This window comes from Mobula birostris, chromosome 31 (genome assembly GCF_030028105.1).
Source record: "Mobula birostris isolate sMobBir1 chromosome 31, sMobBir1.hap1, whole genome shotgun sequence".
NCBI lineage: Eukaryota > Metazoa > Chordata > Chondrichthyes > Myliobatiformes > Myliobatidae > Mobula > Mobula birostris.
The window spans coordinates 11,597,873-11,617,286 of NC_092400.1; the positions used below are offsets into that span (position 1 = coordinate 11,597,873).

Here is a 19,414-nt window from a genome sequence, read left to right on the forward strand (position 1 = left end):
GATGAAAATGACATCATGGGGACGATTCCATCAGTTTTGCTTGTTATGCTTAAGAACAGATCCACTCAAAAAAAAGCAAAGCACGTCAGCAGTAAAGAAGTGCAGCGTATCACTCATCGGGCAGAGCCTAATAGTCGCATACAAGACCTGACTTTGAAGTTGTTGTCGGACAGAATTCCAAACTTGAAAACAATAGAAGGATTAATTATAATGTTATAATTTGAGGTGTTGTGGCCGCTAGCCTCTACTTTAAACATTTCAATTCAAACGGCAAAAACATAATTAATCAGTTTGATTGACGCTCATATGCCTTCAGCGCAACTAAATAGCTCCATGGAAATTATTGTCACACTGTCGAAAGGCGAAGCTACAACAGAGAAAGTGAACTTCGGGTGAACTTTTTTGTATAAAACGAGTCCTCGCTTTAAGGTGAAATACGTACATAAAGCATTGCTTGACACGAATACTGCACATAGGACAGTAGCTAGTGGGCTGATTTATGTTTCCTAACGATTGACAAATAAAGAAACTTAAAAACTTTTAAAGACGTTTTTTTAAAAAATCATTAAGTTGTTCGCCTCTCCGCTGATGAGGATTTTTTTTTACAGAAATAAAACGTATGGTTGTTTAATAGAAGAATTAAATCTACCTCTCGCCTGTCAAATCCAGAGTTGGAAAAAGAGGAAACCCAAGGACAGCGCCATCAAGCGATAGATGGTTGTTATTTCTCAGGGGAGCAATTTAGCCTACAGTGGCTAGAAAGTAACCACGGCACGTTTTTAACACTGTAATTTGCAGCAGGAGACCTAAATCAGCAGCCCCCCCCCCTCCCACTTATCCAAGCGTATTTTCTACTTTTTACCCATGAGTTTACACGAAAAACTGTTGACATTATTTAAAACAACTAAATGGGTAGAAATATTTGAAATACGACATTTAGGATATCCCGGTTAATGTTACGTTCTTTTCAACCCCCCCAAAAAAATCCCTAATATTTTAAGGGCGTGTTTTGTTCTCACTGGCTGCAACAATTTCGATGGTGCATACCTGATTCGAGGTACTTTTCAGCAATATATCTCGACCTTGTACACTTAAGAATCTTGCAGTTCTATATGTCACACATCTAAACGACCCATATTTACACCTGCGGAGTGATGATGGGCCTAAGTGCATTGCAATTATGTGAACTGTAAATCTTTTCCGTATGCTTAAAAAAAACCGAGGATCATCTGTGTTTAATAAATTCTAACAAAACGTCCTGCTGCAAAAACTGCGGCACGCACCAATCTGCTTATTCTAGACAAGTTGCGCAAAGAAAGACTTTTATTGCCTGTGCTGCAAAGGGGAGCAAAGTGGGAATCGACCCCATATTCCGAATCTGTTTTGTGGTGTAACTATCGGAATTGGCGATCCCGCACAACTCTCAGAAATAGGACCATTCTTCCGGGTCTCACGAAGTTTTCTATCTTTGATAGGGTTTAGTTCAGTCGTAACTTCATCAGCAAACTCGTCCCTCCCCCCCCCCCGCACACCACAACCTTTCTTCCAATGAAATCTACATTCATATAGATGCTTAAATAGGTCTCTGCTAAAGTTAGCACCACTTTTAAATATATTCAGCACGAAAACTAATTTGTCCTAGGAATTAATGACTAATGGTCACTAAAAGTACGTCACCGTTTCCTTCACCTGTCTACACGAAGCACCTTTTTCCTTACTTTTGTTTTGCGAATGCGTGGTCGTCCTTCATCTCAAGTTTCCTATATATCACATTCCCCTTTTTTAGGTAAATGTTTCCAATACTACGTAAATTGCCACCTTGTTTACGATCTGACTTTCTTATAATTCAAGGCTGCGGGACGTGCATTGTGAGGATTCAAATCATGTTAATCGTATATTTCAATTCAGTTTGTGGTAACTGACAAACACTATCTACATCAGCAGCTGATAATGCTATGATGCACTTTACTCATGGTCCGTGCAAGAGCTGCGCTATACTTCGAGCATCAGTACTTATGACGTGAACAGAGATATGCCGTGTCAAAAGGTAAACAATCAGCAATGAATTGTACTGGTTCTGACTGGTTTCACTGATTTTCTTAGATTTCTTTTCATCTTTACTACCATCAGCTGGCATTATTGAAGCTGGCCAACAGATGCTTAAAGTTGCTCGGCAAAATCGTCCAAATCGGAACAAATCAGGTGCAGAGAAAAATTATACCAAGCAGCCAGGTATCACGTTTGGTTACAGCCCTTTGCAACACACATTAAGGTCTCTAGATATATTCTTAAACCTCTCTGTGCAAAATAGTTTAACTTACTTCAGAATTGACCAAACATTATCAAACTATTCTTTATTAAACAACCTATATGAATGTTGAACAATACTTTGTGAATTTCTGAAAATGTATGTTACTTCCGTACCTTCTATGACTTTAAGTTACTATAATTGCCCCACATGATTCACATTTAAATGCTTATTTCTAATGAAAGGAATTATCAAAATATTCACAAGGGAAAATCACTGGTTTATCTGACCATTCAAATTTGCTGAGGCAAGAAACCAAAGGCTGGGTAATGTTTATCCAAACAAATAAAACACAGCCAGTAGTATTAGACATAATTCAATTATTTAGACTTTTTAAATGATTAGAGACAAGAGAAAATCTATATTTATCCAATCTCACTTATCTCAGCTGTTCTGAAATAATTTATTCAGCATATTTTTTACCTTCAAATAATTTTGTGATATAAGCTGTGTATTTTTAACCATTCTCCATATCATAAATGCAGGAATTATTATTAGTTGATCATATACATGCAGAGGATTTAATGGGAACGTGCCAGACATTCACTTCTTAAACAAAACATATCTTAAGGGATTTTTCTTAGTATGTTGTTTTTGCCATTGATTAATCATAGTTTAACTCCACCTCAGCTACACCAATGGGAATTGCATCAATTACAACAATGCCAAATGATATCACACTTGTGGCTGTAGTGTACTATGGAGATGACCTACCCATATAAAAACATAACCAATAGACAGAAACTTAGAGGAAGAGACAGAGAAGACAAAGATAAACTTTTGGTTGCTTGTACAGTATGATCCGACCAAATAAAGTTCAAAAATTGCCTTAAGCATGGTCAAAGTAAATACATGATTTCAATGTCATTGCCAAGTCAATGCATTTCTTAAATAATTGACACTCCACATGCAGAAACTCCTTTCTCAGAAGAATACCAGTGGTATGACAGTTTTATGACAGGTGTCAAAATACCAACAGTCTTGTGTGACCATTTAGGTGGTACATATAATCAAACCACTTTATATTCATCACTCTCTAGGGATGCCCAGAAATATTGTAGTATCATTGCTCAACTTGGGGTTGATTTTTTTTTCTAAATGATATGATATTTGAATTATTTACTGAAAAGTAAGGCAGAACTCATTTCTTGAAGAATAGCATTAATACTGGAGGGGGCAATGGTTAATTCTGCAATAAGCATGCATATCTTTGCATAAAAAGTTACACACAGATTCAAAACACTGAAAAGTTGAGCATGCCTCAGCAACTTTTCTTGAAATATATTTCCTGTTGGTTAGACTAAATAATATTTTTACAGTAGATAGGTTACTAATTCTTCACCAGTTAGAGCACAGATGACTGGTTTAATTTAGATGTCATACCTAGTTGCTTATCTTCAGCCCCTCTTGCTTAAATATCATAATCTTGATTGATAGATATGTCAAGGGACCATATGATTACTTGAACTTATTTAGGGTTGAAATAAAACAGTTTGGATTTTTTGTTGCCAAGTTCAAGATCAACTGCACACACTTAGGGTGTAGGGCTGCTTGCTTTTGCTTAAACTCGAGTAGATCGGTTGCTTACATTTCCAGACATACAACAGACAGAAGGAGATTAACAATACAGCACTCGTAGTGTTTCATTGCAGACGCTTTTGAGAAAACTTACAGAAAACCATTGCAAGTGTCATTTATGGTGATTCACTGAAACAAGCTAAACTTTAAACGGCTTGGCAGAATGGAAGTCAGAGGCAAAGTCAACAGAGTAATGTGCAGGTGAAAAGCGTTCCTATCGAAAAAAACTACCATTTCGTGAAGCGTTGTATTCGCTCTTTACTGATATAAAATTAAGAAAGAGTTAGCTACTCTAAGAAGCGTGTAAACTATAGGTAAAAAAAACTGCAGCAACTCATAGTCACTTTTCCAGCACTTATTACGCCCTCTTGTTAAAGATGACTCTAGACATGTCCGTCAAAAAAAAATCCATTGATTCTTAAAGCCTGTAAAACATCTGCTTAAAATTTGCTTAGTTAAAAACAATCACCAATAATTGTTGTCAGGTCTAAACGACCAAATGTCTACAAGGCCATGTCTACTTCTGAGCTCCCCCGTGCAAGTAACTGTATACCGAAACATGTTATCATACAAGGTCTTTTTAATCCTCCCCATCGCATCACGAAAATACTGCGAAGGATTACGTTATAAATTCACTACTTAATATGTGCTTGTTTGAGTTCTGTCACCACTTACCTTCAAAAACCAATCTAAGAATTTCAACACAAGCTGATTGGTGCGACTAGAAGTACAATATGATGGTAAAATTAGATAAAATAAAGTCACCTTGCCGTTTAATGTGGTAGGTCTTGTCATACTGGATCTGCGAGAAACGCATCAGCAATAATGTTGCCGGTAGTTCTTAATATATCAGCCCTTTCTTTGCACTGCGTTTCTGTAGCAAAAAGCACACAAAGAAAGCATTGATACAGTAGTTAGTTACCCAGAATAAGTTACGCACGGAAACTCCAATTAGTTTAATTTCCACAAGAAAAAATATTTTCGACTGACATCTCATCGCAATGTCCAAATCATTACTTGGTTTAAATGTAATTAGGACTGTTATGTTTAGATAAAAGGACTTTAGTCATTAACCAAAGGCTACTTAGCTATTTTGCCAGAAACATGTTCCAAAATGAAAATTGACAAACGGATGATCACACGTAACGTGCGGTAGTTTGTGAAAGGCTTAAAGCAGCTGGCGCCAACATCGGTCTAAAGCCCAAAAATAATGCAGCCCAGAACGAGACAACTTTTGACGATAGGTACGAAATTCGTGCTCTGCCACTAAATTAGGTGATCGATAATTGAAGTGCCTGTCAAGCTCTGTTGGGCTGTTTCGTGCTTTTTTTAAAAAATGATGAACCCGAACTGAAATCTACATGCCAGAAGTTCATGAACTTTATCATATATTTACAACGCTGGGAAGAATTGCAGTATATTCATTGGAAAAGGACCCGAATTAGGCCATTAGAAAGAGCGATACAGTTGCAGAGAAGCGATCACTCCCGCAATAAATGCAGCTTTTTGATAAGGGGAAGTTAGTGGCAAGAGGTAGTGAGAAGGGCGGCGGAGATTTAAAAAGAGAACGAGTTGAATGGACTGAAGACAAAAAATTGCACCGTGGGTCTGCAGCAATAAAGATGTTCAAAGATGAAGGCCAACTCCGAGTTGCAAGTAAACTGCCTTTTGTTATGCAAGATGGCAGATGCCGCCCCAATATGCTGTGCAAGAGCTACTACCACTGCCTTTAGTAAAAAAACAGACTATAACATGCATGCTTAAAATATTGTCCTTTCAATGGACAACCAGGAGTGAATTTCTACAATAGATTGTTACTGACAGTTGCCCCAATGAAGTATAAACACGTGCACTGACTGTATCTTTTTGCTGCCCTGATATCCGTACATAGCGCAAACACATATTGATTACATCTATCTATCAAATAGGTGGAACATCCGTTTATTATGAACTTTTCAATTACTCAATAAGTAATTTCATTCGTGTGAATTCACTCGTATTTTAATATTTGGACCACCTCCATACTATACAGAATTCTAACACCTGCATTGATATAGGATTACAATAGCGGTTGGTTCATTACAACTGCTCGTCATCAGCATAACAAGCGTACCCCGCAGTGCAAATTTATTTAGCAACACGTTCGTTAAATTGGAATATCTCGCAAATGGGCTGAAAAAAATTCGGAAGGAATAAGCATGTAATCGGCACTAGCTGGACCTCACACATGCTAACAGAATATTTACAAGAAACTTGCCAATGTAAACGTGACCGCTTTCTCAGATAAACAATAATCAACAAACCTCTGTATCATTTCGGGCTAAAGCTCTGTCTGCTTATAATATAGTTAATGAAGTGAGGTGTCTGGTTGCACAGCCCCTTCAGAGCGACTCGGTGCTGGCGTAAATGCTTTCAAAGCCATTTTAATTTTCACATCAGTGCATTTACTAGGTTTAAGACTCTGACGGCTAACAAGTAGCTTGCGGTATTGGCGAATGTTTAACTAAAATGGCTAGCCATCAATTCCCTTTTGTTTGCTTGCAAATTAATCATCCTATACGTAGTTGGCGCCAGTGTAGATTTATCACACACAGGAGGGTGAATGAGTCGGGCGAGGAGAGACAAAGAGAGTTCGCACCTTCCTGCTTTTGATCCTAGATTAGTCCACCCTAACGCTTCATAATACGAGTCTCTAGGGTGCCTAGCCTGGGAGGTCACTCATAATTGGCGGAAGTTAGTGCAAACATTTTAAAACGCTACATTTTAACGCATATTTCATAAGTATTTATAACTCCAACTAATTCATTTCCAACACAATATTAAAGAAATCGTTATTTCTGGTAAAGACTATATCTGAACACAACCCAGCTCTCCTATAAATACTGTTATAAGGAATGCTTAAAATGGTGATTATAAGTTAAAGAAAACTAAGATCCGAGTAGGGTCTTCCTTTGTCAAGATGTCAAACAAAAATGTACACACATAGATTCTGGGGAACTCGCCTTGAAGAGAATCTGACGGGTTCCAAATCTCCACACAGGTCAGACAAGTGCTGTGCTTTAGGCAGCCGCGTCTTAAGGAAACAGCCAAGGGCTCGGAACACAACAGGAGGAGAGAGAGAGAGGGGAGAGGGAGAGGCAGAGAGAGAGAGACAGACAGAGAGAGAGAGAGAGAGAGAGTAGAGAGAGAGAGAGAAAGAGAGAGAGAGACAGACAGACAGAGAGGAGAGAGAGAAGGGGGAGAGGGGGAGAGAGAGAGTAGAGCGAGACAGACAGAGAGAGGAGCGAGAAGGGGGGGAGAGAGAGAGAGAGAGAGAGAGAGAAACTAAAACCGGGAAGCAAATGAAACGGCGTTAGATCGCTGGTTAAAACCGCGGAGGATGGTGGTGGCTAGAGCGAGCTTTTCCTTGCGATATACTCACAGATCAGGGAGGCGATATTTTGGTTTTAAAAAAAAACGAAAAGTGATACGCGACGGTAGTTACAACTCGACGTCAGCAGGCTGGCGCCAAGCGCCCTTAAACATGTGCGACCAAAATGCAATGTTACAAGAGCTAATCACTTTAGATGTTCCGCTCCTATCTCCGTGCATTTAGCCGATGTGATTGCTTTGCAGTTACAAATCTTTTTGCGCCAGCTCTCAGAGAGAGAGAGAGGAAGAGAGAGAGAGAGAGAGAGAGAGAGAGAGAAAGTGTCCTTAGTCTTTAAGCTACAGCAGCCCATCAGGCGCCATGTCCTGATAATTAAATCAACTCGTTAAATGAGGCTTTTTGTTGTTGTTGATGAAAGCTTGGCCAATAAATAAATACAATTATAGCACTGGACACAACACGGCCTTGCCCGCTTTTGTTACAGCGCATTAAATGTAGCGCTCGCTCTTTGCGGCGCGGCCCGGGGAAGAGGAGGAAGGAACACGAAATCGCCATGAATAAAGATAAAAGGCAATCGGCCAGGTCTGGCATGTTAAGATGTTGGCGGCGTCGGCGGCAGATTAGTGTGAAGGGAGAAGTGATGTTTCAGAGACAGCGCGTAATGGCAAGAATGGGGCGGTCTGGCGCAGACCCCGGCTTGCTTGTGGACAGATAGATGATTTCTTGCCGATTTCCTGGTAGTTGATGGTGGGCGAAGCCACCTGAGGCGGCCCTGACTGCTCCCATTGGCTGTTGCCCACTCTACTCTCCCCCTCCCCGTAATGATGTTGACATATTCACACGGCTGAAGTAGTGATGCTCGCTGTACGTTACAGTTTCCGACACCTTCTTTTTATAACTCATCTATCCCCGGCTTTAGTTGTCAAAACCACGCCTATGGAGCCATACAATTGGTCCGAAAGCGTCAAATAGCCAATCAACAGGGCTCAGCTATTCGCAACACGCACACATACACACACACACATACAGAAAGATCAGAGTTGACTGTTTGGGGAGATGCGTCTCGTCTCTGCCACCGCCAACCAGTCTTACTTTCTGTTAATGTGAAGAAAAGAAACAATAATATTATCAGTAATAATGCCATGCTTATAAAGTGGCCGTGCGACTGCGAACTGGGGAGTGAATGAATTTACCGATGAGAGAGCCAGTCATTCCGGGGACGAGTATGGCTTATCATCCGTTTTTGCCTCACCGGGCACCGGACTTTTCCATGACTGCTGCTTTGGGACATCAGCCTCCGTTCTTCCCCGCGCTCGCCCTGCCGCCGAGCGGCGCGGCCTCACTAACACTCCCGGGCGCACTGAACAAGCCCATTGTGGATCAGCTCGTCGGCGCAGCCGAGGCTGGAATCGCTATATCGGCAATGGGCCACCAGCCTTCGCATCTGAGGCCTCTTAAGACTCTGGAGCCCGAGGAAGAAGTGGAAGACGACCCAAAAGTTATACTCGAAGCTAAAGATTTGTGGGATCAGTTTCACAAGCGTGGCACTGAAATGGTTATCACCAAATCAGGAAGGTAGAGCGCTTTTTATCCATCCAGGAGACGAATGCTAGCCTTTCTGACTGGAAAATCATACGATGTTTTTCTTATGTTAAGTCGCGTTTAATTGTGGCACATGATAAGACATGTATCTTACTCCGTTGTAGGTTTTAAGCACACAAGATTGATTTAATTGAGAAAAATAGCCAGTGTCCTTAATGTGTAGTCTGACAAGAGGTTTTCTCACAGTTGGGGGAAAAAACGCTTCCTGAATAATGATCCACTTTGGTGACACAGTTTGACTTGGCTTTTAGCTTCTCGCTATCTGGAGTCACTTATTCATTGGAGAAGTGTAGCAAGGGTGTCCATACCTTTTCAATACGTCTTTGTTTTTTCTGAGATGCGACAATCTTAGATCGTCCGGCTAAGAAGGAAATAACCTCGGCCAAATATTTAACTTTCGTAAATAGTAGCGAATTTAATTTAAATAGATTCTTCCTTGTGATGGGAAGGTCACATGTTGTCTGAAGGGAGCCTATTGAGGAATTTGACTTAGCAGGAGTTTTATTTATCCATTCATTTGATCTGAGCAAACGCAGCATAGGAATAAGCAGCTGCATCCTAAATGGCATGCACCGGTTGCACGATCAACATCCCAAACTAATACGTAGGTTCCAAAAGAGGAATTGTAATTTATCTCTAGGGAAAGCGTATGGTAGATTGTTTCCACGACACCTGTGAGAGTAACATTTTAACTCACGCAGTTTTTTTATGACACCAATTGGTGATTATAAAACCATAAATGTTACTTGTGGCCTTATACAGGTACCAGACATGCATATACTTTGGGCAGAGTTGTTAATCGTTTTTTATTTCTTATTATATACTATACATTGAAAATTAAAGTGAAATATCTCCAGTTAAATCTTACTGCTTCGACAGTTTGGCATGCAACTTTTAAAAATATAAATATAAGTATTTCTAAATGTTTCACAAGACATCCAAATATCTATTTGGCAGTATTGTTATACTTTATATAGTAAAGTAACACTACTGAGATCTGTGAAGCCAAATATTTCATAAGGATTGTCTGACAATCTAAATTCCAACAATAAAATACATTGTTTGTGAAGTACAGAATATAATACTGACAATTTATTACTAAAGAAAGCCAACTTAACGATTTCTTACAGGAGAATGTTCCCGCCATTTAAAGTTAGGTGCACGGGACTGGATAAGAAAGCCAAGTATATTTTGTTAATGGATATTGTGGCGGCAGATGACTGTAGATACAAATTCCACAACTCACGCTGGATGGTAGCTGGAAAAGCTGACCCTGAAATGCCAAAGCGAATGTACATTCACCCAGATAGCCCAGCTACTGGTGAGCAATGGATGTCTAAAGTCGTCACTTTTCACAAGCTGAAACTGACAAACAACATTTCGGATAAACATGGATTTGTAAGTTTCATATTTTATTATTAATTAATCTCATTGGATCGAGCAGTTTAAAAAAATCGCATGAGTGATATATTTATTTAGTAACCTGAGGTTGAAGAGATAAGCTAAAAATATTCAATTTTTACAAAGCGCACAAGAAGCCTGTCAGCGTGAGGACTTATGCCTAGTTTTGCTTTTGATATTTTTCGGCGTTTTATGATTGTTCTCATAACCTGGGGTATTGTGTCGATCGGCCATTTTGGGTATCTGAGATTCAAAATATTTGATCACTAAGGGACACATTTGACAATTTGTTGTATAGAACAGAAAAGTAACACGACATAGGTCAACTCTTTAAATTCTCTTATAAATAAATCTGGAAGTAATGGACAGTGTCTTACAAAGGAAACATGTTTTAAAAATGTTTTTTTTTGCTAAATTTGTCATGAATTACTGTATGCCTTGTGCTTGCTGAAGGAGGAACAAGAAACCACTCACTGTAATAACAATGACGATAGTTGGACCTTCGTAATCAACATATTTAAAGTGACATTCACAACGCAATGTAGTGGACATGTCCAAATTGCTTAGACTTGTTTAAAAATCGCTGTCTATTAAAAAAATCTGTAGCATTGATTATTAAATTATCTTTTGGCTTTGTGAATTATGATGCGGATTATTTATACGTTTATGTTTATATATACCAATGCATATTTTTTTAAAAAAGATTATTGATGTAACCGTTTGTGACTGTATTTATAGGTCTATTCAAAAATATATAAATCAAATCAGATAATTTTTGTTAGCACTTGCTGCGGTGGGGAAGGCAATACTGGAGGTTACCTCGCCGTCAGCTGTTTACGCAGATGGCCAGATTTACATTTCTGCTGAAATCTGTCTCTATCCCTTAAAAGAAATGACTGCCCATTAGTTTATGTTGTTGCTGAACAACATTAATAAGTGGTGTACATTTAAAGAGTAAAATGATATTATGCTAAAATTAGTAGCTGCAACCAAGGGTTAGTCTGGCAGTACCCAGAACACTGGGACAATGTGTAGAGCTGTGTTCGCTTTGAGAGAATTATAATTGTTTGATTTATTCTCTTCAGACTATTTTGAATTCCATGCACAAGTACCAACCTAGGTTTCACATTGTTCGTGCGAACGACATTTTGAAACTTCCTTACAGTACTTTTCGGACATACGTTTTCCCTGAGACAGAATTTATAGCCGTAACTGCATATCAAAATGATAAGGTGAGCAAAATATATGAAAATTCGCAACTTGTTATAAATATAGTTTATTAGATTGCATTGAATATGCACAGTAATTTAAGACGTCAAGTACAAAAAGATAGAAGGCCAAGTTTTACTTTTTTTTGGCCCGTATAATTATTTGGTACGTTGTGGTCAGTCAGGAGTTTTCGAACAGACGAAGTATTGCAATTACATTTAAACTATTGCTTGTTGAATATTCCACCTATTGTGGCGCACTTAGTTTCATGTTTTGCAGTGTGGGTTAAATTCTATGACAGTAGACACCGCTCCTTCTGAATGTGTCTGCTTGCATGTGTCGTTCATCACTGCAAAGGAGTAGGATTCAACAGAGTTCTAAACTGTTGTGAAATTGCAATAATTTAAAAACAAGTGGCACATTTCGCGCCGTGTTTAGAAAGTGTGCGAATTGGGGTGAACCGCGTCGTCTGTAGGTCAAAGAGTTCCCTCGCACAGGCATCAAGTCTATTACGATGATCAATAAATTTTAATTACTGCTGGTCATTTCGTACTAATAGTGTTGAAGAAACATCAAATTCTTGTGTTAGTATCTAAGTCAACATTGCATTTTTAATTGATCATGCAATGTTTTTTTTGTTAATAAAAAGTTTCAAATAAGTGAATATTACAGTGACCTGATAATTTCGCATCGTTGATTAAGGGAACTTCATTTCGGACACTTAGTACATAAACAGATAACGAAAAGGTTATTAATTTGACATGAGCAAAGTTTAAAATTCATGTCTTGGCTTTTTCAGTTTGTTTCAGTACCCAGCCCATTACTAAAATGACAGTGATCTCAATCTCATTAAATTCTCTACCCCTTTCAAATGAAAACGATGTGACAACAAAGTTACTGTTGACTTTGTAGTCCAGAGAGGGCAAGTTGTAATGGTGACGCCAGACCAACTTCACCCCTCTCCCTGATAAAGAGCGTGCTTATCTTGTACCAGCTCACCCGGGATTATCATGAAAGGAGCATTTTTCATTTGAGGGCAGATATGTGATTTGTACCGAGGATCTGCACATTTAATAGAACAAATACTCCGCACTAAAAACCATGAAGCTAAACTCGGATCACTGTACAAGAGTAGACAATTAGGGCCATCTCTGCTTCTACGGTGACTTTTTACCGTCCGTTCGTGTTCAGTGGTCCTATCTCAAAGTCCAAACGTAGAACTAAAATGCAGATAAATGTTGCAACGTACCGCATTAAGGCAAAAAAAAGAGTAAATTATTGGTACAGCATTACCATTGGCATATAGAATGTGGCAATAGTTTTAACTAAATTCAACATATTTAAGTTTAACATCTTGGCATTAATGCTGTGTCTGGTCTCTTCTTCATTTGTAACTTTCCTGAATAATGCTTTGAGCCTGACAAAGCTTAATAAAAATTGCTGGTACTATGTCGCATTTCCCAGCACAGGGAGAATAAAACATGTTATTTTTACATATAGATAACCCAGTTGAAAATCGACAACAACCCATTTGCCAAAGGCTTTCGTGACACGGGGAATGGGAGGAGAGAGAAAAGGTGAGCTTGGTTCAGTTTGGGTCTATTTGTTTCTTATTCTTGACGTCTAATGTGGTGGCGTTACTTTTTTTTGGCGATACAGAGGATTAGGTCTTTGCTTGTTAGATTCTGAAACAGTCAGGACGTTTGATGTTGGCTTTTAGTGTTATTTCAGAAGTTTTTTTTAGACCACGAGAAGGCGTTATCTAATCATACGACATTGCCACAAGACTTCAAAATAACTCTTTTAATTCTAAAGTGTTTGAGCGAAATAGCAGCAGTTATTTGACTACCGAAATAGTTGTTATTGTTTATTTGTTTTTTAAAAGGAAACAGTTGGCAATCCAGTCACTGCGAGTTTACGAAGAGCAGCAGAAAGGCTCCAAAGAGAACGGAACGTCGGACGATTCCTCCAACGAACAGTCCACCTTCAAATGCTTCGCTCAGTCCGCATCTCCCGCTGTTTCCACTCCGGGGACTGCCAACTTAAAAGGTTATTATTTTGCTGGCTACACAAGGGGCTTGTTTGTTCTTTTTATAAGGCGCGACAGAGTTTGTGTTTTTTTTTCTCGCCCATTATTTGGGGACATGTTTGGATTAAAGATCCTAATCACCTCATGCCATAACTAAATCCGGACACCATGCAGTTCAGGCTTCTGATGTTTCCCTTGAATAGTGATACTCGGGTGAAACACCAATATTCCCTTTTGAATCAATGTAGGAATTTTAAAGAAACCTTCAACAGTTCATCTATGTATACATCAAATGAGTATTTAACATTACAAACAAAAAATCAGGAATTGTGTTTCATTTAAACAAACATGCAGAAATAAGCGAGAAAAAGTTGGATCTATCTCTGCACCGAAATGCTATTGTAAGTGGCATTAGTGTTTGCCCCAGCGTAGCAAATGGATAACTTGAAGTATGCAAGATGATTGTGGTGGACTTGTTAAGAAAAAGTGCCACGACCATAGTTAAGTTGGTTACTCTACATTATTTATTATTTTTCTCTGTTTTCCAGGCGCTCTGCAAAGTGATGGAGAGGAAAGCGATATAGATACTAAAGATGATCCCATTCATGGGGAGACAGATTCTGAGAAACTGTCCACGACCTCCGAACAGCGAAAAGATGAGCGCAGTGCTATCAAATCGCATCAACGCCCCTCGGACACTATGAACAGAATTAGAGAACATGAAAGCGCTAGGACTGATAAGAGTTTGGCGGATTTGCAGCCTAGCCCGACAAACACTTCCTCCAGCACTATAGTGGTTAATGGCGAAGGGTCGGAGATCAAAAGTCCAGTCAGAGACCATCAGAAAGGAGATGAATCCAGTGCGTTGGGTAAAGAGGCTTTTTCACCCCTAACCGTGCAGACGGACAGCATCTCACACCTGAACCACGGACCTTTACAAAACTTCGCCTTTTCTCACAACTTATCTGGTCAGCACTTCTTTACCCCACTGGGCGCAGGACACCCCCTTCTCTTGCACCCTAGCCATTTTGCTATGGGTGGGGCCTTCCCAAATATGGCAGCAGGTATGGGCCACCTTCTGGCCTCCATGTCAGCCTCCGCGGGCGGGATCGGCAGCTTGGACCCCCTAGCCTCTTCGCAGCAGGGATTACCTGGTGGATCAGCGGCCGCTCTACCCTATCATCTCCAGCAGCACGTTCTGGCCTCTCAGGTATGCCTATATCCTGCTTGTCTCTTTTAATTCTCTTAACTATGACGATCCTCTCTCTGCATGATGAAACGGATTTTAAATTCATTTAAATAAGGAACTACTTGCTAGAAGTAAACTCACATGCCAGTTACAATAACCTATAATCTACTTAAAGATAACAGAGTCACGTAACGACAAAACAATGCAAGTGCATGATCTTTAAAGATCATTTACAAAACGCATTGGCACGGTTACAATGCGCCAAGTGGTTTCACCTTGTGATTTTTCTACCATTATTTGGAATATTGAGTTAGAACAGCTCGCTTCAAACGCTCTAATGCTTGCTCTGTGCAGTCGGGTACATCGCAATTTATATTCGTCAACACAAAAATGATACCCAGATTGTGAGGAGATTTTTCTGTTTGGTAAAGCCACGCGCGGTGTAAATCTCCCCAAAGTGTGTCTTTACACCTCGGCTGCTAGCTTTTACGCTGTGCCAGCTTTCGCCAATTAATGGCGCAGATCACTGCATGAAGTATGATTGTCTTTCCGCTCTGGAAGGTCAGTTTATCGGTAAACGCGGGCTACTGTTTGATGCATTCAGTGTTACCGGTAATTAAAAACTACCTTTTCTTGTTACATTGACAGGGTCTTGCGATGTCGCCTTTTGGTAGTCTTTTTCCTTATCCCTACACCTACATGGCGGCTGCGGCCGCTGCGTCCATGCCCGCTGGAGCTCCTACATCAGTTGCGTCGTCCATACATCGCCACCCGTTCCTCAGCGCAGTCCGGCCTCGCTTGAGGTATAGCCCTTACACGTTCCCCGTCCCCGGAATGGACAGCAGCAGTTTGCTGACTACCACCGTGCCATCAATGTCCACCCCAGGCGAGGCTAAAGTCAGCAGCATGACAACCAGTCCTGTGTCAGCGGGCCTCGACTCGGGCTCAGAGCTGAACAGCAGGTCCTCGACTCTCTCCTCGGGATCTGTCTCCCTGTCTCCGAAGCAGTGTTCAGAAAAAGAAACGTCCAGCGAGCTGCAAAACATCCAGCGTCTGGTCAGTGGACTGGAAACCAAACAGGATCGGTCATCCAGGAGCGGTTCCCCCTGATAGGAGGGCGAGAGCCAAAAGCCAGCCAGGCTTTGCATGTCATACGCGTATTATCTGGTTTCTTTTTTAATGCTAGTGTAGAGCCTTGATCATATCGAGTTTCCCAGATTAGCAACAAAAAGTAGCCGAAAAGTAAGTGGACGGTGGGGATTTCCAAACACCATCCGTAGTTGGGTTGTAGATGTCAATCTGCTTTTCATATATATGCAATAACAGAAGGAAACGGAGACTATTATAAAGTATTTAAATAATTATTTGATAACGTGTAAATATACTGAAATTAGAATACTCGAAATTATTCTTTAATTTATTGTTGTTGTACATACATCTGTATATAAGGCTCCAAGCCTTTATTCACTAGTCATACCCATTTCAATTCAACTCCTTATTAATCAGAGTGCCGGCATTGTTACCACTATTTTATCTAGTAATGTACCTTCCTACATTAAAACAAAACCTTTGTAGAGTACAAGACGTGCCATTTTTAGCTTTTACCATTGTTTCAGTGTTAAAGTGCTACTGTCTTTACAGTTTGGAGTAACAAAAAAATGGGCTCACATGTTGCTTAAAAAGTAATGAAGACGCTGTTGGGGGGCGGGTGGGCTTCTTGGTGTGTCCAGACGAAAATAAATTTTATGCTTACAGCTTGAAAGTGCCGAGAGTTTAAAAAAAAACTAAATGAAGGTATATTTTGTGTTATAAAATATTGAATTTTCTTGGTTTTCTTGTACTATTGGTTTCACTTTGAAGTTCTCATAAAATGTTTCAATAAATTTTTATCCAAGTCTCTTGTACTTGTTAATCCAATCAACTGCTCAGAGTAATCTGTAGAAGATGAGTTTGGTGGGGTGATTGGATTATTTGATAATTGGCTTCAAAAATGTTCACTTACTGTCAGGTGTGAAATTTCTCGCCAGCAGTTCTATCAATTTGCAAGGTATTGTCATGGGTCCTCCTACGTTGTTTTCCTGCCTTCTACACTGTGATGGATTTCTTTATTTACCTCACTGCTGTCGATTATCTCTTTTTTTGCACTGTGTTACATGCCGCCCTGTATTCATCGCCCCACTGTATAGTAACTCTTCAGTTCGTTACATTGCGCTTTGTCTGCAATGTCCTTACCTCTCTGTTCCGTAAACTCATTATCAGTCCTAAATATTCTCCCTTCCTACTGCCAACCCAATCCCCCACTGCTTTGTGTATCTTCGTCATTGTATTGCCTAATTTGTTTCTCACAATTTAAAAAAAGATATTCTTCCCTCTGTGATAAGTACACCCCATTCACACTGTGCCAGGTAACCTTTCCATTGTATCGTGAAAACTCAATATTCTTCCAATGGTATTACTCACACGATGCTGCCTTGATAAACTTTCTCAATGAATTACGCACACCATTCCCCAATTGTTAAAACTCCCCCCCCCCACCACCACTGTAAAAGTCGTGAAGTTCTTGACGCAATGATTCCTTAAATCCTCGACGAAACAAGTTGGTGGCATTTCCATTCTCTTTTGCGGTGGCAATTCAATTATTATTCTTGCGCATCCGTGGACAAAACAAAGTGCTATTTTTACTTGACAGAGTACTGAATTTTTCAAGTTAAAATTGCAACTTTGGTTTTAAAAATCCCACCCTCCATGACATCACAATTCTAGAGACGAGATCTGAGGTTAGAATTTGTAGGCAACATGCTACATACATGTTCGCGAGGGTTTATTTTATGTCGTATAATAAAGTCAAATATCCAAATCTATATTTTGGTTTTTGATCTAAGACACTTCAAAAATTCTCAGTACGACGTTTCTGGAAATAAACGCGTGTTTTTTTTAATCTGAGGTCACATAAAGATACAAAATATGTCAGTTTCATTAAGAGAAGGGAAATCCCCAGAGCTAAAGAGCAGCCGGGTTGTGGACTACCATGATTATTTTCTTAGTTATGACAATGTGCAACTCTCGCCAGAATAGTTCAATTGCAAATCCAGTTACGGACAGTAACCTGCAATTGTTTATGTAACCAGGTTAGCGAAAATCCATTTAGGAAATGCTTTTCAAGACGTATCTCTTGAAAACTTATTCAATGGTTAGAAACCACTACGTTTAATAGAAAGACACAGAATGCTGGTGGAACGCAGCAGGCCGGGTAGCATCTATAGGAAGAAGTACAGTCGACGTTTCGGGCCGAGATCCTTCCAAACGTCGACTGTACCTTTTCCTATAGATGCTGCCTGGCCTGCTGAGGATCCCCCCTACATTTTGTGCGTGTTGCTTGAATTTCCAGCATCTGCAGATTGTCTCGTGTTTGATGTTTAATAGAAAAGAGCTCCTTAAGTGGAAGGTGACGTGGGAACAATGTCCACTGACCTGTTGATGATTATGTTAATAAATAACTAGCGGCGCTCCTGTATCAGGGTAAACAATTTGCGCTAAGCTTGTTTTATCATTGTGTATCACTCACCTGGCGCCTCCGCTGATTTAATGTACGATTTCAGAAGGTAGGGATTTTTCCCTGGTCACTGAGCGCCACCTAGGGGTTAGCAGTCTGAAGAATCTCAGTGACCCGGGCAAAGTGTAAAGGTCACTTCATGGTCAGTCTACATATAGACTCGCCTGTCTAGATATGTAATTGAAAATTGTTTCATTAGGACTTAGGGTATGATTTTCTTGGGGAGGGGAGGGGTGAGGGGAGGGCTTGACTTGGACTATGACGCGGAGCATAATCATTGCATTGTTCCCGTACCAATATCTCAAACTTGGCCAAATGTTTTGACGAAGATTATTCATAAAATTCAACATAATATATACGTATTCTTCATAGCGCCAGTAACTATATAAAATTCAAACGAAGAAAAGCGAATGAAAATATATTTCAAAGTAATTGATTTAAGACATGCCGGAAGATTTAATATTCTTTAGACCGCCTACATTTGAAAATCTTCGTGTCTGGAGAAGCTCAAATTAATGCGGTAGTGTGGTCTGATAGCTCAATATGCAGCCCCTGCATTTTACTGAGGAGGTATGCTATGAATCGAAACCATTTGATTTCCCGTAGGGCCCTTTTTTATTTAATTATTGTGCGTCCTCCAAAGTATATCCTTACGCTGTTGCTTTTCATTTACTAGTGTTTATATAATAGTAAACGCTGACAAAAAGTTTTAATTATTTGCCAAACTATTCTTTATCCACCGAGATGCGTTCCGTTTCAATATTTAATTTAAGTCATTCTGATCTGCATGTGGGCTTCTGCAGATCTCGGTGTCAGGTGAAGAATCCAATATATAGAAAACCTAAAAAATAAAAAAACTACCTTGCAAAATAAAAAATCAGCGTGCGAGATGGTCTGAATTAATTTTCCTGTAAGGAAAAGAATTGAATGGAAATGTGCCAAAAAGCAAAATAATCAACCGTTACTGAAGAACAAATTTAAATAATACTACGTGATGTTCTGGAGACTACTAAGTAGAGAGTCGCGCCTACTAATAGAGTACATACGACGATAATGATCAATTTTGAGGACCACGCGTAGTTAATAAATGTCGATGTGATGTGTGTTCTTCTCAGCCTCATTCTATTACTCAGCCGGGTCAGAGCCGGCCGGCCGGCAGATTTACTGCAGCCGAT

The 19,414-nt window shown here is 39.8% G+C and overlaps 1 protein-coding gene and 1 long non-coding RNA gene across 3 annotated transcripts in view; one reads left to right on the forward strand and one right to left on the reverse strand.

Annotated features, from left to right (window-relative positions):
- Window positions 1–7,470, reverse strand: part of LOC140190776 (uncharacterized) — a 28,224-nt gene extending 20,754 nt beyond the window's left edge. Inside the window, exons 1-2 of one of the 2 annotated variants that reach the window (XR_011883682.1) lie at window positions 7,308–7,470; window positions 4,652–4,760 (exon numbers count right to left, since the gene is read on the reverse strand). This is a non-coding gene — a long non-coding RNA (uncharacterized lncRNA). Of the gene's footprint in view, window positions 1–4,651; window positions 4,761–6,888; window positions 7,166–7,307 lie in introns of those variants that run through there. The other variant, XR_011883681.1, reaches the window with a different exon arrangement.
- A 685-nt stretch (window positions 7,471–8,155) lies between these two features.
- tbx3a (T-box transcription factor 3a) lies at window positions 8,156–16,476 on the forward strand. Its single transcript, XM_072247610.1, has 7 exons — window positions 8,156–8,831; window positions 9,989–10,256; window positions 11,345–11,491; window positions 12,969–13,045; window positions 13,354–13,517; window positions 14,046–14,707; window positions 15,335–16,476. The coding sequence occupies exons 1-7, from the start codon at window positions 8,440–8,442 to the stop codon at window positions 15,794–15,796; spliced, it is 2,172 nt and encodes a 723-aa protein (XP_072103711.1). The 5' UTR covers window positions 8,156–8,439; the 3' UTR covers window positions 15,797–16,476.
- Window positions 16,477–19,414: the final 2,938 nt, after the last annotated feature.

Excerpts from the sequence above, each read along its gene's own strand:
- tbx3a (XM_072247610.1), top strand. The coding sequence starts at position 8,440 with ATGAATTTACCGATGAGAGAGCCAGTCATTCCGGGGACGAGTATGGCT. Across the intron at positions 10,257-11,344 it reads TTTCGGATAAACATGGATTT|ACTATTTTGAATTCCATGCA; the intron begins GTAAGTTTCATA and ends TATTCTCTTCAG. Across the intron at positions 13,518-14,045 it reads GGGGACTGCCAACTTAAAAG|GCGCTCTGCAAAGTGATGGA; the intron begins GTTATTATTTTG and ends TCTGTTTTCCAG.